Source organism: Athene noctua, chromosome 6, assembly GCF_965140245.1.
Source record: "Athene noctua chromosome 6, bAthNoc1.hap1.1, whole genome shotgun sequence".
Lineage (NCBI taxonomy): Eukaryota > Metazoa > Chordata > Aves > Strigiformes > Strigidae > Athene > Athene noctua.
Window position 1 is genome coordinate 13,579,341 of NC_134042.1, and position 17,257 is coordinate 13,596,597.

General features: G+C 45.3%; 1 protein-coding gene across 6 annotated transcripts in view; it reads right to left on the minus strand.

Moving 5' to 3' along the window:
- The window catches only part of RGS6 (regulator of G protein signaling 6), a 289,933-nt gene that overhangs the window by 45,471 nt on the left and 227,205 nt on the right, over nucleotides 1–17,257 (minus strand). For all 6 annotated transcript variants that reach the window (XM_074909645.1, XM_074909642.1, XM_074909643.1 and 3 more), the window contains 4 exons: nucleotides 15,664–15,762; nucleotides 14,546–14,607; nucleotides 10,077–10,187; nucleotides 6,763–6,888 (listed from right to left, as the gene is read on the minus strand). In XM_074909645.1, the coding sequence (XP_074765746.1) occupies nucleotides 6,763–6,888; nucleotides 10,077–10,187; nucleotides 14,546–14,607; nucleotides 15,664–15,762 (398 nt within the window). The remainder of the gene's footprint in view (nucleotides 1–6,762; nucleotides 6,889–10,076; nucleotides 10,188–14,545; nucleotides 14,608–15,663; nucleotides 15,763–17,257) is intronic.

The window sequence follows — 17,257 nt, forward strand, 5'->3', positions numbered from 1 at the left end:
CTGAAACCAGTGCATAAGCAGGGTTGCCTATGGGATTTATACAGCACTTACAAGAGAAAAGCAAGTATTTCTGCCCAGGAAAGGAGCAGATACACAATGGCTGCACTGGAATTTGTGCTCAATTATAAAGTGAAAACACCCTGAGTCAATCCCGCAATTTCTGAAGCGTAAGTCCAGCCCCCAAGAGTCAGCAAAAGATCCCGCACTGCCTCCTCCCTTTCTCTGGGAGGCAGATGTCTGGTGGAGACCCCTTGCACAGGGCAGGGGAAGAGGAAAATGTCGTCGTGTGTCCTCTCTGCAGGCACCCTATAAACAGAGCAGGACTGGCACAGGGACTGCACAGAGGGAACAGCAGCATTGATTACAGGTTCTTTGCCCTTTATAAAACAGCATGTGAGAGCTGGAGAAGGCTGATAATATGGTATCCTAAACTGTTGTCAGAGGCATAAACCATTCCAGCCTCATCCAGCTTGTAATTAAGCTGCTGTCACTTGCATATCCCATAATGGTGCTTTATCCTATGCAGCCCCCTCAAGGCACTGAATGCTCCTGGGCCTCAGCATGTCAGCTCTGCCTCCCTGCAGGGTGCTGCGGAGGTGCTCAGTCACTGTGAGCTGCTGCTCACAGATGCCCCTTGGTAAAAAGACTGCTGGGGAAGGACAGGGCATAGCTTCTGAGGTACACTGTAAAACAAAAATTAATTTAAAAAACAGATCAAGAGGAGAAATATGGATGACTCCAGAGACTGAGGAGCGACTGTCAACGTAAGGACAGTGCTGTATCCCCCTCTTGGGGGAGGACATGGCACCACTGGCTTGGCAGTGAAATCACCAAGTGACTATCTGAGTTTGGAATATGAGCACACTCCTCTCCTCACCCCAGCAGCTCCATGACAGCATCTGGTGCACCTCCTGTCTCACATCTCTCACCATTCACAGTCTTGTTCTCACTTCCTTTCTCTGAGAGAAGTATGATTTTAACATCACAGTTAGGAGGGGAAATAAAGTAATAGTATAAATCAACAGGCAGTTCAGAAAGGGGAAATATTTACATCCTTGTGTTGCTTACTAGCCAGATCCTGGGTAGGTTGAGCTTGGCGTGGCTGAGAGCAGCAGCAGTCTGCGTGCTCCGTGGGGCACGCTGGGGACAGACGCTAGGGCACAGGCCTTCACTAACGCGGCACTTCCAAGGAGGCCACAGCGCCGGTGTGAGCAAGGGCGAGCTTCCCGCTGCCCAGCTGGGCCCCCCTCACCATCCTTCCTCCTCCCTCCTCTCCCAAGCTGCGCACCCCACGGCCAAACCCGAAGTCCCTCTTCCCGCTGCCTGTCAGCTGTCTGGGGCAGGACGTGTCTCTCCCTAGGGCAGCACCCCGTCGCTCGCCAGCGAGCAAACGAGATGCCCGTTCGCTCAACGAATGGCAGCCGGCACGGAGAGACTCCGGCAACCTCCCTCCCGTCTCCCGGGGGCGCAGGGCAGGCCCGCAGCCCGGCCCGAGGCCCGCACACCGGCCCGGCAGCGCGGGCAGCGCGCGGCCCCTCAGGCGCGGCCCTGCCCTGCCGCCTGCTGGCCAGGCGGGAACGCGCCCGGCCGACCCCGCCGCGGGAACCGCGGCACTGCCCCCGCCTCGGGACACCCGGGACGATCCCCCGCACCCTCCCGCCTCGGGACACCCGGGACGATCCCCCGCACCCTCCCGCCTCGGGACACCCGGGACGAACCCCTGCAGCCCCCCGACGTGGGACACCCGGGACGATCCCCCGCACCCCCCCGCCTCGGGACACCCGGGACGATCCCCCGCACCCCCCCGCCTCGGGACACCCGGGACGATCCCCCGCACCCCCCCGCCTCGGGACACCCGGGACGATCCCCCGCACCCCCCCGCCTCGGGACACCCGGGACCAAGCGCTAAGGGCCGCGTGCTGCATCTGCCGGTTCGGTGGCTTCGGGAGTTGGTTAGAACCTTCCTGTGTAACCGCTTTTTATTTGGGAAACAAGGGGCTTGGGTGGGTTTTACTTAATAGATGTGCTCTCTGCCATGCCCCAACTTTTCCTTTCCTGACAAAAAAAAACAAAACACCCAAACCACACACTGGCAACAAGTTTCAGCCATTAGAGGTCATACAAGATGTAAACACTTTCTGCAGGTATAATTTTTTTTCCAGATAACTCGATTTTCAACGTATGTTCACAATAGCACACAAAACGCCCACATTCGTGCACTGCAAGCTCCACAGTGCATTCCTATAATGCGTCATGTGTTCTCTATTTAGGTCTATAAACAGGTGTGCAGTCTCCTTCCCCTTCGGGTAAAATTCCCGCGTCCCATATTTCCACTTAGTTGTTTCTCTTTCCAGCTGACACTCTTTGAAGTTGGTAAAAAAAAAATTCAATCCACCAGTTAGATGAACATCTCAGCAATCTCAAGATGTCTCGGGAGATTTCCAGGTCATAAAAAATGTATAACAACTCTCTGTTGGCCTTTTTTTTTTTTTTTAATTGAAGCTTGGCATTTTGTCTGCTATATTTTGGGTACTTCAAAAATCAACATAGTCAGAACAAATTGTAGATGAAAGACAGCAACAGAGAGGAGAAAGAAAAGAGCAAGAAAAAGAGTTAAAATAAAGACAGAGAAAAATACCCCACTGACTGGCTTTCCTGCTCTCACATAAATAATGGACAGCCAGTAAATAAATAAGTTACAGGGCTCAGCTAAGCCCAGGAGACTGGTGGACATGATCCTGCAAGTTTATTAGAACACAGAAACACAGCTGGAAGGAGACCTGGGAGGTCACTGAGTCTAGTCTGCTGCTACCTCTGGCAGTGCCTCACTTAAGACCCCCACCGGGACCAATTTTTCTCAGGTAGGAAGATATGGAAATACCCCACCACAGTCAACCCTGTGATTTGGGACTTGCACCACTGGGCACAACAATAGAATTTGGTCCCCTTGCTATGCCACTGAATTATATTCATTTCAAAGCATTCTCAAGTGAACACTTCATGAAATCTTTCCTAGCACTACCAGGAATTTCTAGGTTTTCAGCAGTAACTTTCTCAGGTGTGCCTTGAGGACAGCGCAGGGGCTTACAGGACTCCTGCCAGTGTTAATGAAGATCCTACTGACATTCCCAAGAGAGAACACATCCCTGCTGCAACAGTTCCCAGATCTCTGGGAGGAGAGGCCTTAAAAGATAACTGCAAACGTTATTTTTCCAGCAGGGTACCGGATGCTGTGCCCTCAGAAAGTTCCTTACAGCCTCCCACGGTTTGGGTGAGATGCATCTCACCTAACTGTAGATGTCTACCATGCAGACACCATCGTTTGAATCCACCAGGCTTATAGATGGTAGAGAGGGACAGGTGCTTTGCAGTGTAATTTAAGTGCTTTTAGCTTTGTTTCCACTTAAAGCTGAAACAAATCCTTCCCAGGTGATTCACTGACTCCTCTTCAGCTTCTCTCTCACTCTAAAGGGAGCCTGGATGATACAGCAGAAAGCACATGCTTCCAAGCTGCCAAATTAGGTGAGACAGATCCCAACCTTGCTGTTGGGTGTAACTTACACTTTGCTTGCATGTTTAAGCATCCAGCAACTGCTTTCCTTTCTGCCAAACACTCTTAATGAGAATCCAGGAGCCTTCTCTGCCACACCTGAACCCTAGAGAGCCATGTTCTGCTCTCTAGCACCACTGCTAACAATCCATCCTCTTCCAGTTTCCTCTGTTAATATTTCTGCCTTTACGTCCTGTTGTTATTTAAAGCTTTTAACAGGCTTGCTAATACTGATCCAATATTAGTTAATAACAATGCCACCTAAGCCAATACCATGATAATGACACCATAAGAATGCCAGCAGTGTTCCCATATTAACTAATAATGATACCAGTGTCTTCCAAAAAGAATGCAGGATTTAACCTCTCTATCCCAGCCCCCTGACTTGCAGCCTCCTTTCGCTACAAGCCATCTCAAAACCAAAGAGAACGCACGTCAGCAGGAGGGGCAGCTCTGACTGACCGAGGGAGGTACATGCTTGTCTTCTTATAATGAAACTTTCTCCATTTGAGTAGGATGAACGTGGGGGACACCTGCCAGTCATAAAATCTGCTAGATTTCATTAGCGCAACCCCAGATATATTTCAGAAAACCCATTTGAGGAGTATTTCAATACAGTATATTAATTTTGCACCTCATCACTACAATTTAATTGCAAATGAGCACCACTACATAAGTGCAGTAAGCACATACAAGTTCAGTACCTGTTCAGCAATAAGATTTCAAGCTCATTTATGTAATTTAGTAACATTCCCTTGTTTATCTTACAAGTTAACTTTCAGGTTTTTAAAAATAACAAACATAAAGGTGTGTTGATTTTTCACTGTTCTGCTGCTGGCAGGCTTTCTGTACTTCTCTGACAGGCACATCTGATAAATACGATGGTCACTTCCAATGTTGTTTAAAGTCACTTTCTCGGGAATTTCCCTTTCAGATCTCACAGGCTAGCAGACTGCACTAAAGTGGCAATTGTTCACATGCTTTACTAGTGTATTTAATTTTCTAAGTGAAAAAAAATAACAAAACATGAACTTAAAGGCTGTGCAATCAAGCTCCTAGTTGGTGTAAACTAAGAACGGCATCAAACCTGCCTTCTATCTGCAAGGACCAGCACCCAACTGACTGCATGCTCAGCTGACAGATTTCCTCATCCTGGGAGCAGGCACAGTTCTGCCAGTGAAACTGCAAGCTCTCTGTCCATCTCTGCTAATGATGGCTGGGCCTACTGGAACAGGACTGCTCCAAAGAAAGAATGTGACCATCCACGTGCTGAGACGGCACCAGAGCACCACAACAAAGCCTCTGCAGTGTAATTCAGACTCTGTAAAAAAAGCGTTTTTTACTGGATACCGCCGTATCTAGGGCAGTCAAATTACATTACTGCTGGATCCTTCTGTGTCTCCAGAACTAAAACTAACCAAGGGAAGGAGCAGGTGAGGACTGTTGCACATATCCACGAAGTGCCTCTGACCTGCTGTACCCCAGTTAAGGAGCAAGGATCCCACACATGAGCACAAGAGCACAGACTGGCACCCGACACCAACTTACACCCTCACCTTCAGCACAAGCCAGCGGCTGCAGCCTGCCCTGATGCCAATGCCAAGTCATCTGCCCTGCTGCTAACCACCATCTTTCTGCTTCTGCACAAATGCATATTCATGCATTCGTGGCAGTAAATTTGGCTGTTTGTCACATGCAGGCGTGAGTCTGAACTGTAACCTCAACCACTGAGTATCAACCTCTACCTGTGCAGGCTGCCTTTCTGGCTGGCATAAGACCCTCTCCCATTTTCTTTGGGCTTTGCAGCACCAAGCAATGAAGCTAGCATTAAATGTCTGCAATCCTGAACACTAATCCCAAGGTTTGCCCCACTCCTGATTCAAGCATAATCCCAGGAACCCCCGGGAACCCCACTTTCTCAGAGCTCACTGTAGTATATTTGCTTTTGCTGTTATGGGACCTGTTGTCCTTTGGTTGTATCTGCAGGATACAACATTACACTAGCTCTTCTGTGGACATCACCCTCCCCACAGAAGAAGAGCTGCTTTCCCCATAATAAACTTCAGGGTTAGGGTTGGAATTAGAGTTAAGATTCAAGACAAGGATGATAAAACCTGTGACAATAGTCTGATTAATGCTAGGACAAGCAGGGGACTCAGATCCTTGCTATGTACGCAGGGTTGTGGCTTTAGCTTAGGGCCTATGGGGAATATCTAGCTAGACCTCTCTTTTTCTGTTAGTGTGAGAAGATACCTGGTATCAATATGGGAAAATTACTTAATACAGTAGTTCTAGGGTATGCAGGGGTGACTAATGAATCCTAAGGTCTTGAGTTTGGCCCCTAGTTTTGCAGCTGGAAAGGCTGAAGAGGTAGGCATACTCTTTGAAGCATTGCTACCCCTGAATGAAGCATGCTGTTGGCACTTCCAGTGTCTTTTCATCAATTCTGCAATGGCACTCGATCTTGGAGCAATGTGCTAGGCCAGAGACCAGGTTTAGAACAGTGTTATGGACAAGGCCACAGCAGCTGGATCTCCTAGGACAGGTTTTGTCTTCATCTAGTCACCAAAAGACCAGCAACTTATTACTGCTGCCTATTCCTGCTGTAGTTGAAGTAGCAGAATTGTGTGCATGAGATTTATACTCTTAGTCTGATGTAGTATCATGTGGGTGTCTACATAATGTTTCATAATAGAAGTTTTGTATTCTTCACAACATGAGAAGCCAGGTATTCAGAATCCCCACACAGAAAGAGTGCTGTTAAGACGACAGTCAGGCTCTCGAATAGTTCGGAGGTGCCAGAATTCAAAGTAGGTGCTGGAGACCTGATTTGGTTACTGCCAGTACTGCAACAGTTTTTAGCCACATGATCACCATACTCTGTTTCCCTCACACGACCCCTGCCACAAATACACATGTAAATCCTATATATTATTAAGGGGCTTAATAGTGATATGCTGTGCCTCATCACATTATTGCAACCTTGCAAGCCTTTGCATACAATACTTGACAACACCGGCTCTGCTGAACACTGTTCCTGAGATTACTTACATAGTTCTAGTGTAGGCATCCATAGCAGTGATACGGGCCAAAATCTGCCATTCTCAGCTTTATTCAAATGGGTGGTTTTAGCAGTTCAAGTATTGCCCTTCACCTATGCAAGAAACTAGGACTGGTCCCATTCATTTAGTTCAAGTCAAAAAAGGTTTCACCTGAGGTTTTCTGAGCTGAATTCTGATTCCAGGAAACGAAGGAATTGGTCTCGTCCTACTGGGTCCTTCAGCACCTCATCCATGGAGAAACCCCATCTTTTCACACGCTGCTGACTAGGTTCTTTGCTGTTTGTAGAGAAAAGGGAAAAAACAGATGGAATGTGCATTTCAGCCTGCTGTCTGAGCAGCTGCTGCTGTTTCTGCTATGCAGCAAAGGGAGGAAGATTATCAGACAAGGAGATGGTGGTTTTTTCTCAAGGTTTTGTAGAAATACAAGTTAGCAAATAAAATAGAAAAAGAAGTGATAAAGATCAGGGTCACCATTAAAGCAACTGTACTATCTGGATGTTTATGTACACAGCAAAAGACAGACAGTGAGACATCATTTTCAGAATAATTTCTGGTAGGTTTCATGTAAAGAACAGCATATCATACTTGAATGATTATCCATTACGCACTTCTTATATATCTACTCAGATGTATCTTGGGATTGCTTATAAAGGCAGAAATTTGTCAGCAGTGTTCCCTGGGCCACTGGTGAGCTCCAGAGCATCTCCTTGTGTCCCACACAGTGCTGGCTGGTCACTTGGAACTGGCTTCAGATTTTCAGTTCCACATTTGCATTAAAAAAGCAGTTTCACTAAGAAGCAGTGCAGACAAGATTTCTAAAAATGATTACTGGTTTGTGGTCTTTTATTTTTCAGTGCCTCTGATTTTTGGATGCCTAAGTCTTGGAAGACTAAAAAGCATCTCTCTCCCACCCTCCATGATAATCAGACTCTTATTTTGTGTCTCAGCTGGGACACTGAGATGCAGAGGCACCCTAAAATTACTAATAACCTTTCTGCTAAATTGTTTCTTAATATAACTCCACTTACATAAGCTGTTGTTTGAATTACCAGACATGTTGCAGAGATGTCTATGGGGAGAGGCAGTGCCTGGGAATCACAACGAGGATCCTACAAGACAGTCCACGCATCAGAGCATAATCTGGGCTCACAGAGCGTTTGAAAGCTTCTGGTGTGATGGTGCCATACTATGAGACAACCATTAAAATACAGCTCAGCAGCTCACGTTTGTGACAGTAGAGCCACTGTTAACAGTACATATCTATTAAACTACATGTCTCGTCATGTCCACAGCGATTCCTAATCCTGGAGCCTTAGGGGACAGTGGCGATCTGTGCTGAAGACAAATAAGCCAAAGGGGTAAATAAAATGCCCGCTTTGATTTCCTCTTGGTGTAAAGACTAAGCAAAACTGATGGGCAAGTCCTCACTTGAAGTACAGAGCACTTGGGATGGCTCCTCCTGCACTCACCCAGGAGCCATCAGCGCTGCAGACAAGGGCACAGATGACAGCCTACCTGCTAACTGAGCCAGCCCAGACGTGGGGGCCTGAAAGCCATGTTTGTGCAGAGCTATGCACGAGCTAAGCTTGGGAATTTCCTGCTGAATCTACAGATCTGTAGCTGCTCTCCTTGTTGCTGCACAATGTTCTAGCATGAATGAAAAGGCCAAAGTGCTGTCTAAAACTGAAGGCTTTCCATGGTGTTTCCTGAGTGCCATGAACTGTAGTGGCACAGGGCTGTCCAGGCTCGGCAGCTGGCCCTTACCATTAGCAGTGAGAGGCTCTTTGTTTTCCTGAGCAAAGGCTCTGCTCTCCTAACTGAGGAAACAGCTTTGCAGGCAACACAAGGGCTACCGCAGCTCTCGGGGATCATTTAATTATTCATGCAAGTTGCAACTAGATGCAGATGCAGTGAGTTCTCTTACAATAGAGAATTAAATGGAAATACAGAGCTGTTTGTTCTTCAATCTCCCAACAATACAACTTTCTCTTTTTCATCAGCAGGAGAATCACCTTCCTTAACTCTGAAATCATAGCAGAAGACAAGCATTTATTTTAAATTCCTATAAAGGCTGTGACATCATGTTAATTGTATTCTTCAGGAACACAGACATCTTTTCTGGGATTTGCAGATAGCTCAACAGATGTGGAAATAATGGATGCCTGGATTACCTTGTAGGTGGGGGTTCCTCCAGAGAAGTATTTTGCAGGGCTGTATCTAGTTCTAGCCCTGCTAGGGAGGATGGAGAAAATGAGAGAAAATGACTAAAAAGGAAATCCAAAATATTAAAATTATGTGAAGAGGGGCAGAGATTCCAGAGCAGCAGGTGAAAACATTTTTCACAACCCAGACCACATGGTTTTTAAACAGGGAAAGAACTTGTCCTTTTCCTGGAACGATGATTCACGATGAATTGGCTTTCTTGGGCTGGTAGTATCTTAAAGTGAACATTATTATTCAAGAACAGACAGGATTAGATTTGGCATTCTCTTTACAAGGATTTGTTAAAGTGAACTCCCAGTTCAGATTTGGTGCTGAACAGCAGCAGGTAAACACTAGGAGAAGCTGCTGAGCAATCGCAGTAGTTGACCACAGGATATGAGAGAGCAAGGAAGGTGACATATGGCATGGTGATGCCATTCAAACCTGCTGCGATAGCTGCTAGGCATAGAGGCAGGCAGGACAACTCTCGCCCCACTACAAGGGCTGCGGATAGCCTGTGACAGCAAGAGATGTAGACACCAGCCCGACTTCCCTTGCGCCAGCATCACATGGGCAAAACCCAAACTAAATTGTAGTGCCATGCTTGCTTTTTGGAGAAGGTCTTTGAGGTTCAAGGCACTGGAGGTCCTACAGTCATTCCTCCACCTTTTCATCTAATAGACACCATAACAGAGACAAGCCAGCTTGTTCACTAAGAAGCGAGGCCCAGCTCCCTTTGTCAATCTATTATAATTCTGACCCACCAAATCTCACACATTACGTGTGAGCTACACTTCTCTGGCTCCTGTGCCAAATCCACCTCTGCACAGTGGGAACGGCCACTGCCCTATAACCCATGCTATTCTGCCAGCAGCATCTCTCATGGGATCCCAGGAGCAGGGCAGGTGCACTGCAGCTGAGGGAGGACTGGAAATCAAGCTCTCAAGGGTCAAAGGAGCCATGCTGGAGCAAGTATCTCTTAGCAGTATCCTACACCTGTGGGATCTCTGACCCGAGTCTGTGCATGTCCTTGACAGGCATGAGAACATCCATTACCTAAACTTAAGGGTATCACTCATAAAGTCATATGGAAGTGGAAAGGCTGAATAATTCACAGAGGAAGTGGTAAGCCTCTGTTTAAACTTCAGCTATGTACTTGTATCATTAAACAGCCAACTTCCTATCCAAGTAGGGCAGTGGGAAGACCATACAAACATAATGTCAAGACAACTCTAACATTACTTAAAACTACCAATTCTTACCTCATTTCGATGTCCCACAACGCTGCATCATCACTTATCCAGGGATTGGAAGGTTCAGCAGGAGTTATAAAGGGATCATATTCCACATACTGCTCTGTGTAGGCTATTAAACTGAGAGACAAAAAAAAAGAAGAAAGAAAAGAAAGAATGGAGGGCCTGTATGCTCAGTCACATGTCAGAGAGGTACAGCTTTCCTTTTTCTTCTTTTTTTTCCTGTGCTTCTTTTTATTTTTATAGGTATTAAGCCCCTTCTCAGCAACCACAGGAGTCCCTTTTCCCAGGGATGGTGCATGCAAGGATTTCTCTGCAAACACCCACCTGCTCACTGCAATACTTTCCTCAAGCTTGTCTCTGTCAAGATGCCCACAAAAAGTCCAATGAGGCAACAACTGCATTGCTATGGTAGGACTTTCACCACAGAGCCATGTCCTCCTCTTCATTTGCTGCATGTTGCTGTTGCCTCTTGCCCTTTTGCTTTTTGCAAACTTTTGCACCCACTTTATGCATTATGAGTAACTCATCTAAATAAGGTCATGTGCTGTAGCTAAGAATATACTTAAATCTTTGGAGGATCACAGTCCTAAGCATCAAAGCTTCAAGCTACAGATAAATTTGTTGTTATGTTGGTATACCATTTAGTCTAATGGCACTATTATAAAATACTTCAAGAGTAGTTTATAATAATCAACTTAGAACGTAAGTAAATTATATGCATGTTGGAAAAACACCTGGCCCTTATACTGGCTTGCTTCATGACGAGTCAGATAAGATATACAGCCTCTAACCCTCACTAGGATGACATTCAAAGAGCTTCCTGGGAAAAGGACTGTGTCTGATTGCATAAGTGATTCAGGAATTCCACTGGGGTTGGGGCTAGGGGTGCATTTTTACAGAAGAAAGACAGCATATATGAAATAAATCAAAAGAAATTTGTCCTAGTCTATATTGGAAATACTCTAAGGCACTTTTTAATTTTTTTGCCTAGGTCTGCCAAGTAATTAACTACGTTAATTGAGTCTCATCATTCTGAACAACTAATCTACTTGCACTGTGATTGTCCATGCTAAACTTTACCTCTGGTTTTCCACATCTCAAAAAGGCAGGAGAATGAAAAGACCCTGTGAAACAAAGGGTCACAAAAGGCAGAAAGTTTCCCTGACCTGCTCTACAGTAATTATTTCTTTTTGTTTGTCCTAGCTCTTATCATGAGGCATTAAAATCATACACTTTTGTAACCACAGCAGGTTCCCGTTGCCCCTCAGGGCACTCAGGGCTGTCTCATCTCATTTCATTAATTACATTTCATGACTGCTGTGGGTCAAGGGTTGGAGGAGGGAGCAGCGTCCAATTTCAGAGAGCAGCAGCAATCCCTGAGACATCAATGAGAGAAAGGGTTGTTTAAAAAAAAAAAAACAGCAAAAAGGATCAATCAGGAGATATATGCTGTGAAACTTGAATTGCTCCTAATAAAATAATAAGAAGGCATCAGAGGTGCTAGTACAAGTACTAGCAAAAATAAAAGGGGAAAAAACTAAATTAAATGAAACAAGCAGGAATTGCTAAGCACATTTTGCCGATTCAGTATAATGACAGCAGCGGAATCATTGCCTCATTATCTTCTTTAGATGGCTACAGGAGGGGGACTATGAAGGGAAAGCATTTCTGTTAGAATGCAAACCTGGACTTTTGGCCTTTCAGGTGACAGACTGTAATTCTGGTAGAAAAGGGTGGGAAGCATTCACTGAAGGGTGCAAGAGCTTGCCTTGAGAACCCAAGTGTTTTGCAATCAGGGGGCCCCGCTGAGCCCTGTGGTTACTTTGAGGAGCTGAGAGGATAGCACAGATTTTCATCTAGGGAGCTGAGATTGCTTCTGGTAGGAAGACGCTCTGGGTTTCCCCAGCCATTTCTGTGATGCCACATGTAATGGGATTGCATTAACACTGCATGATGCAGTCAGGGAAAACAGTAGGTAGACTATATTGATATTTTATCTCAATAGTTCTCAAATCCTATTTCCAAATCCTAAACCTGACAGTGTGCAGGTCCCAAGTGGGGAGAAAGGGATGTGGAAGAAAGAAGAAAGCTATTTCCAAGGTGTCTGGAGCAACTGAAGGATGCCTGCTCCCACACTTCATGCAGATCTACTCCTGGAAGAGGAACAGGGAGGAGAGGCAAGAAAACTTTTAGTAGTGGGCATTTATTTCACTGGAGCTGGGGATAACCTTTGGAGTGCTTTTCCATTCCTCTTCTGCTGTACAAGGGCCATCCCACAGAATAGCAAGCATTCACGGAAAATGTATGTGATTGGTCTATCACTACTGAAATAATTTATATCTTATTCCTATAACAGATTAGAGAGCAGCTTGTTTCCCCACCACCCCCTGCCTTATTTGCTCCTTGTTACTTCCCTCATCCTGTCTGAGAATGCCTTTGCACTGTACAGAAAAAATGGCAGGTGGTGCCACTGTCAGGCTTGGCTGTCGAAAAGAGCGTGCCAAGAAGTCGTCTCCTGCACCCCAATATGCCACACTGTCACTTAAAGTAGTCCCAGCCTGAAAAGCGACTTGCTAATAACAGCATCTCCTCATGCAGCAGATTTGTTCCAAGCATTTGTATTCAGTGTTTTCATCAGGCTTTCAGGCCACACAGGATTTTATTTCAGGCAATCGTTTGATTCAGGTCACCCACATTCATTCCTCCTCACCCATCCCCACCCCTGCTAAGTCACCGGACACATCAGCCCCTCTCTTTCCCTTCTGCCTGCTCCATGACCCTCCACATCCAGGCTGCACTTCCCACCGCTCTCCATACCAAGCCCTGGGACCCTCCAGCAACGCTGCCACCCAAAGCCATCACATAACCAAACACTTCTTCACAAGATATAAATATCACAACCATGATTTTAATTATTTATAATTTCAAAATTAAACTTTCAAAACAGGAGAAAATAACTTTTTGATTGTTATCTTTTATTTACTTTTCTCCTGGTTATCAATTTGCACAGGTTTTCATAGCAACCTTTTCTTAATCTAATTTGGGACCAATTAAAAAAAAAAAGTCCAAAGCCCTTTCAAACCAGGAAACTTTTCTGTCCAGTTTTGCTGAAAAATACCAGATTTTTTCTGGCATTGACAGCATTACATTTGTAATGTCACTAGCTCCTTATGATCAACAGGGTGTTAGGTGGACAGGATTCGATGTTCACAAGTGAATGAGTTTTACTGAGTCCATCTTATTGAATAAATACCCACCTAGAAAAAATTCAAGCAAAACAGATCTGCTTGCTTGTAAATTACCAGCCTGGAAATCATTGCTGTCTCAGTATATTAAGACCATTGTAAGTAAATTCAGTACAAAATGTCTTTTTTTAGTAAAGCACAAATGTATCCTCTTAATAAAAAAGAACCAGAAAGCCCAAAACATAAATATGAATGTGCTAATTTCAAACATACAGCATAGTATATGCAGGATTTCTGGGAGCCTCTGAATATTTTCTATTGAACTGGATAAATTTTCATTTTAAGCGTTAAACTTTATGAGTCAACTTCGGGGCTCTCACCATTTAATTTGCCTAGTTTAGTACACATATGCTAATTACAGGTACAGGCACTGCAAAGCACATTTCATAGGGTAATCTGGTTTTAATTTGCTTAAATAAAAATTCCTCTATTATTTCTCTACATGGCACCAGCCTTTATCACATCGCCCATGTACAACACAGTTTTGCTCTAAAATTGATGTTAACTGAAGTGCATGCCTATCCCTGCATTTGTCTCAGTGATTCCCCTGCAAATGTCCATAACTTACAAGTATCTAAGTAAAGGAGCTGTCATTCTCAATTAAATGTGAGCTTGTTCTTTACCTGTTTATACTTTCCTACCAGAACTAAATATTCTGCAAGTCAAATTGTGCCTTGATTTGCCTCTATGAGAAATCCACCTCTTAAAACATTGCCTTGAGTAGTCCAGGTACAACCCCAGTACTTCCCATAGGGTTTCATATGTATGAGTGAGAGTAGAAACTGACCCTACAACCCCAGTATGAACACGGACATGAATGTAGCTCCTTCCCCAGAGCTGTGCCAGCCTACAAGAGACAAGCACTGAGAGTTCATCCACAAAAGAAAAAGGCATTTTCAACTTGAAACAGGAATGACTTTCCTGTAAACAAACTCTAGGGTTGTGAAGGGGAGGAAAACAGAAGTACTGCAAGGGTTCTTTCTTTTGCAAATAACATTTCTTTTGATTTTACAGCATGACAACATCCTCATTTTTCACCTACTTGTTCTCAGAGGCAGAAGAGTGAGTGCAGAAGTGTCAATGGTCAGCAGATGGGCAGCACGGCTGGTCAAGGAGGGGGAAGCACAGAAAGGGGACCAGCCTTTGTGCATTCCTGCCCCCTCTCTGTTTCTGGAAATGCCAAACTGGACATGAGGAAAGAATAGGAAATCATGCAAATGAGACACTCACCTTTCTGCTACTTTGGACATCTTTAAACAATGCCTCTCTATCTGCACGTTCAGAAAAGTTATCTGAGGAGAGAGATGACAAGGACATTAACAATCCAGGAGCTCTGCAGCATGCACTGATCATATCCCTACATGCTATTGATTTCTCTTTCCAAAGAGCTTGAAAATAACTCAGAAGGAAATGGGACCCTTCCCTAGGTATTAGAAGCAGCTTATTAACGGCTTCCAACAGGAGTCTCCATTTCCTATGGCAAAGCCCCAGGGGAAGCTTCAGAAGACGTAATTAAAAGTAAGAAAGGCACATTCCTACTTTGGGGCTGAGGTTCCTAGACTACTCAGGGTGCAATGTGATCCCCTTTTTACTCCTCTCTTCCATTTCTCTAACTGACTGACATCACAAGACCAATAACCATTTTACAGCACATTTGTACTCCGCTATCTAGTTCATATAGCATATACTATGTTGCCTGTGACAACAAAAACTCAAGAAATACAGTGTTCAGGTTTAGTTCAGAAGACCACCCCAAAACTGGATGCCCAAGAAACATGTTTAAAGCTATCTTTACTAAAATGCTGACCTAGCAATTCTTGCCCGTACTTCAGTGAGTGCTGCTTGTTTCAGGAAGTAATTTCAAAAGAGAGCTCCCTGTGCCAGGGCAAGGATGTGCGAGTTGGCTGGCCATTCCTTAGAGTGATTGTGCAAATAACTTTTTACCAGTTCCTTAAAAGCTCTGACTGGACTGTCTAATAGTAACACACCAAACAATGCTTTTCCCCACCACCCAGCCCCAGCCTGCAGCCCTGTATGCTGGCTTCTTCCCTAGTTTTTGTCACTGCCCACTTTTCAGATATCCTCAGTGATCTGGAAATTAATCTGTCTACTGGCCCACAGAGAGAGTAATAGTAGACTCAAAAGTCAGTAGTATCCATAATACATATTGTCATATAACTGCACTGCTCAATTAATATATATCTTTAAATACTACTTTACATAAAATATGTGAGGATCGAGGACAGGTAATGCATACAATTGGTTTTGCTGACATCTCCATAAATTTATGTGAGGTTTTTTTGCAGGTAACAGTTCTCAGAAGAGTTTCCATATAGCCACCTACTTACCTGTTTCCGGAAATCCTCTTTTGTAGTTTTACGTACAGGTTGGGAGGGCACGTGTACAGGGCTTTGGGGCTGAGACTCTTCTGTAACCCCGTATACTGACTGTGAGGAGCCAATAAACAAACAGAAGAGATTACAGCATTTTTCTCTGTCACGCAATAAGGAAAAGTGCAGTATGCAAAACAATAAGGTAAGAAGCCAGCAATTTCCTACTATTTATATCCACATAGGTCAATAATCATTCAACCTGAAGCAAAGTTTACAGATCAGACTGTGCTTGCAGGTGCCTGCATTTGGAAGATCTCAGGCGCATTAAGAAAAGAGTTTATTTTAAATGTTAAAATACAGCTGCTAATTTTGAGGAGCTCTGAAAGCTGTGTGTGTCAATGCTTGCAGGATGAACACTGGGAACAGTCGTTGTGGTGAACCAAGTGGAGAAAGAAAAGACAAGAACTTAATCCTATGCCATTTACTTTCACTTGGTTTAATATCTTGTAAAACTTATCAGTGGATAAGGAATGGGCTGGATGGTTGCACTCAAAGAGTTGAGTCAATGGCTCAACGTCTGAGTGGAGAGCAGTAACGAGTGGTGTTCCTCAAGGGTCAGTATTGTTTAATACTGTGACTGTTTAACATCTTTGTTAAACCAGCGCTGTTTAACATCTTTATCAGCGACACGGACAGTGGGATCAAGTGCACCCTCAGCAGGTTTGCTGATGACACGAAGCTGTGTGGTGCGGTCAACACGCTGGAGGGAAGGGATGGGCCATCCAGAGGGAACTGGACAGGCTGGAGAGGTGGGCCCATGCAAATATAATGAAGTTCAACCAGGCCAAGTGCAAGGTCCTGCACATGGGTCGGGGCAATCCCAAGCACAAACACAGGCTGGGGGATGAGTGGATTGAGAGCAGCTCTGGGGAGAAAGACTTGGGGGTATTAACAGATGGAAAACTGACTCTGAGCCAGCAATGTGCACTCTCAGCCCAGAAAGCCAACCATGTCCTGGGCTGCATCAAGAGAAGTGTGGCCAGCAGGTCGAGAGAGGTGATTCTCCTCCTCTACTCCGCTCTCATGAGACCCCACCTGCATTCCCATGTCCAGCTCTGAGGTCCCCAACATAAGGACACGGACCTGCTTGAGCAGGTCCAGAGGAGGCCACAAGATCAGGGAGCTGGAGCACCTCCCCTGTGAGGACAGGCTGAGAGAGTTGGGGGTGTTCAGCCTGGAGAGGAGAAGGCTCTGGGGAGACCTTAGAGTGGCCTTCCAGTACCTAAAGGGGCTACAGGGAAGCTGGGAAGGGACTCTTGATCAGGGAGTTTAGGGACAGGACAAGGGGTAATGGCTTTAAAGAGGGTAGGTTTAGATTAGATATAAGGAAGAAATTCTTTACTGTGAGGGTGTCAAGACACTGGCACAGGTTGCCCAGAGCAGCTGCGGCTGCCCCCTCCCCGGCAGTGTTCAAGGCCAGGTTGGACGGGGCTTTGAGGAACCTGGGCTAGTGGAAGGTGTCCCTGCCCAGGGCAGGGGGCTTGGAACTAGATGGTTTTTAAGGTCCCTTCAAAAACCCAAACCAGTCTGTGATTCTATGAACTACAAA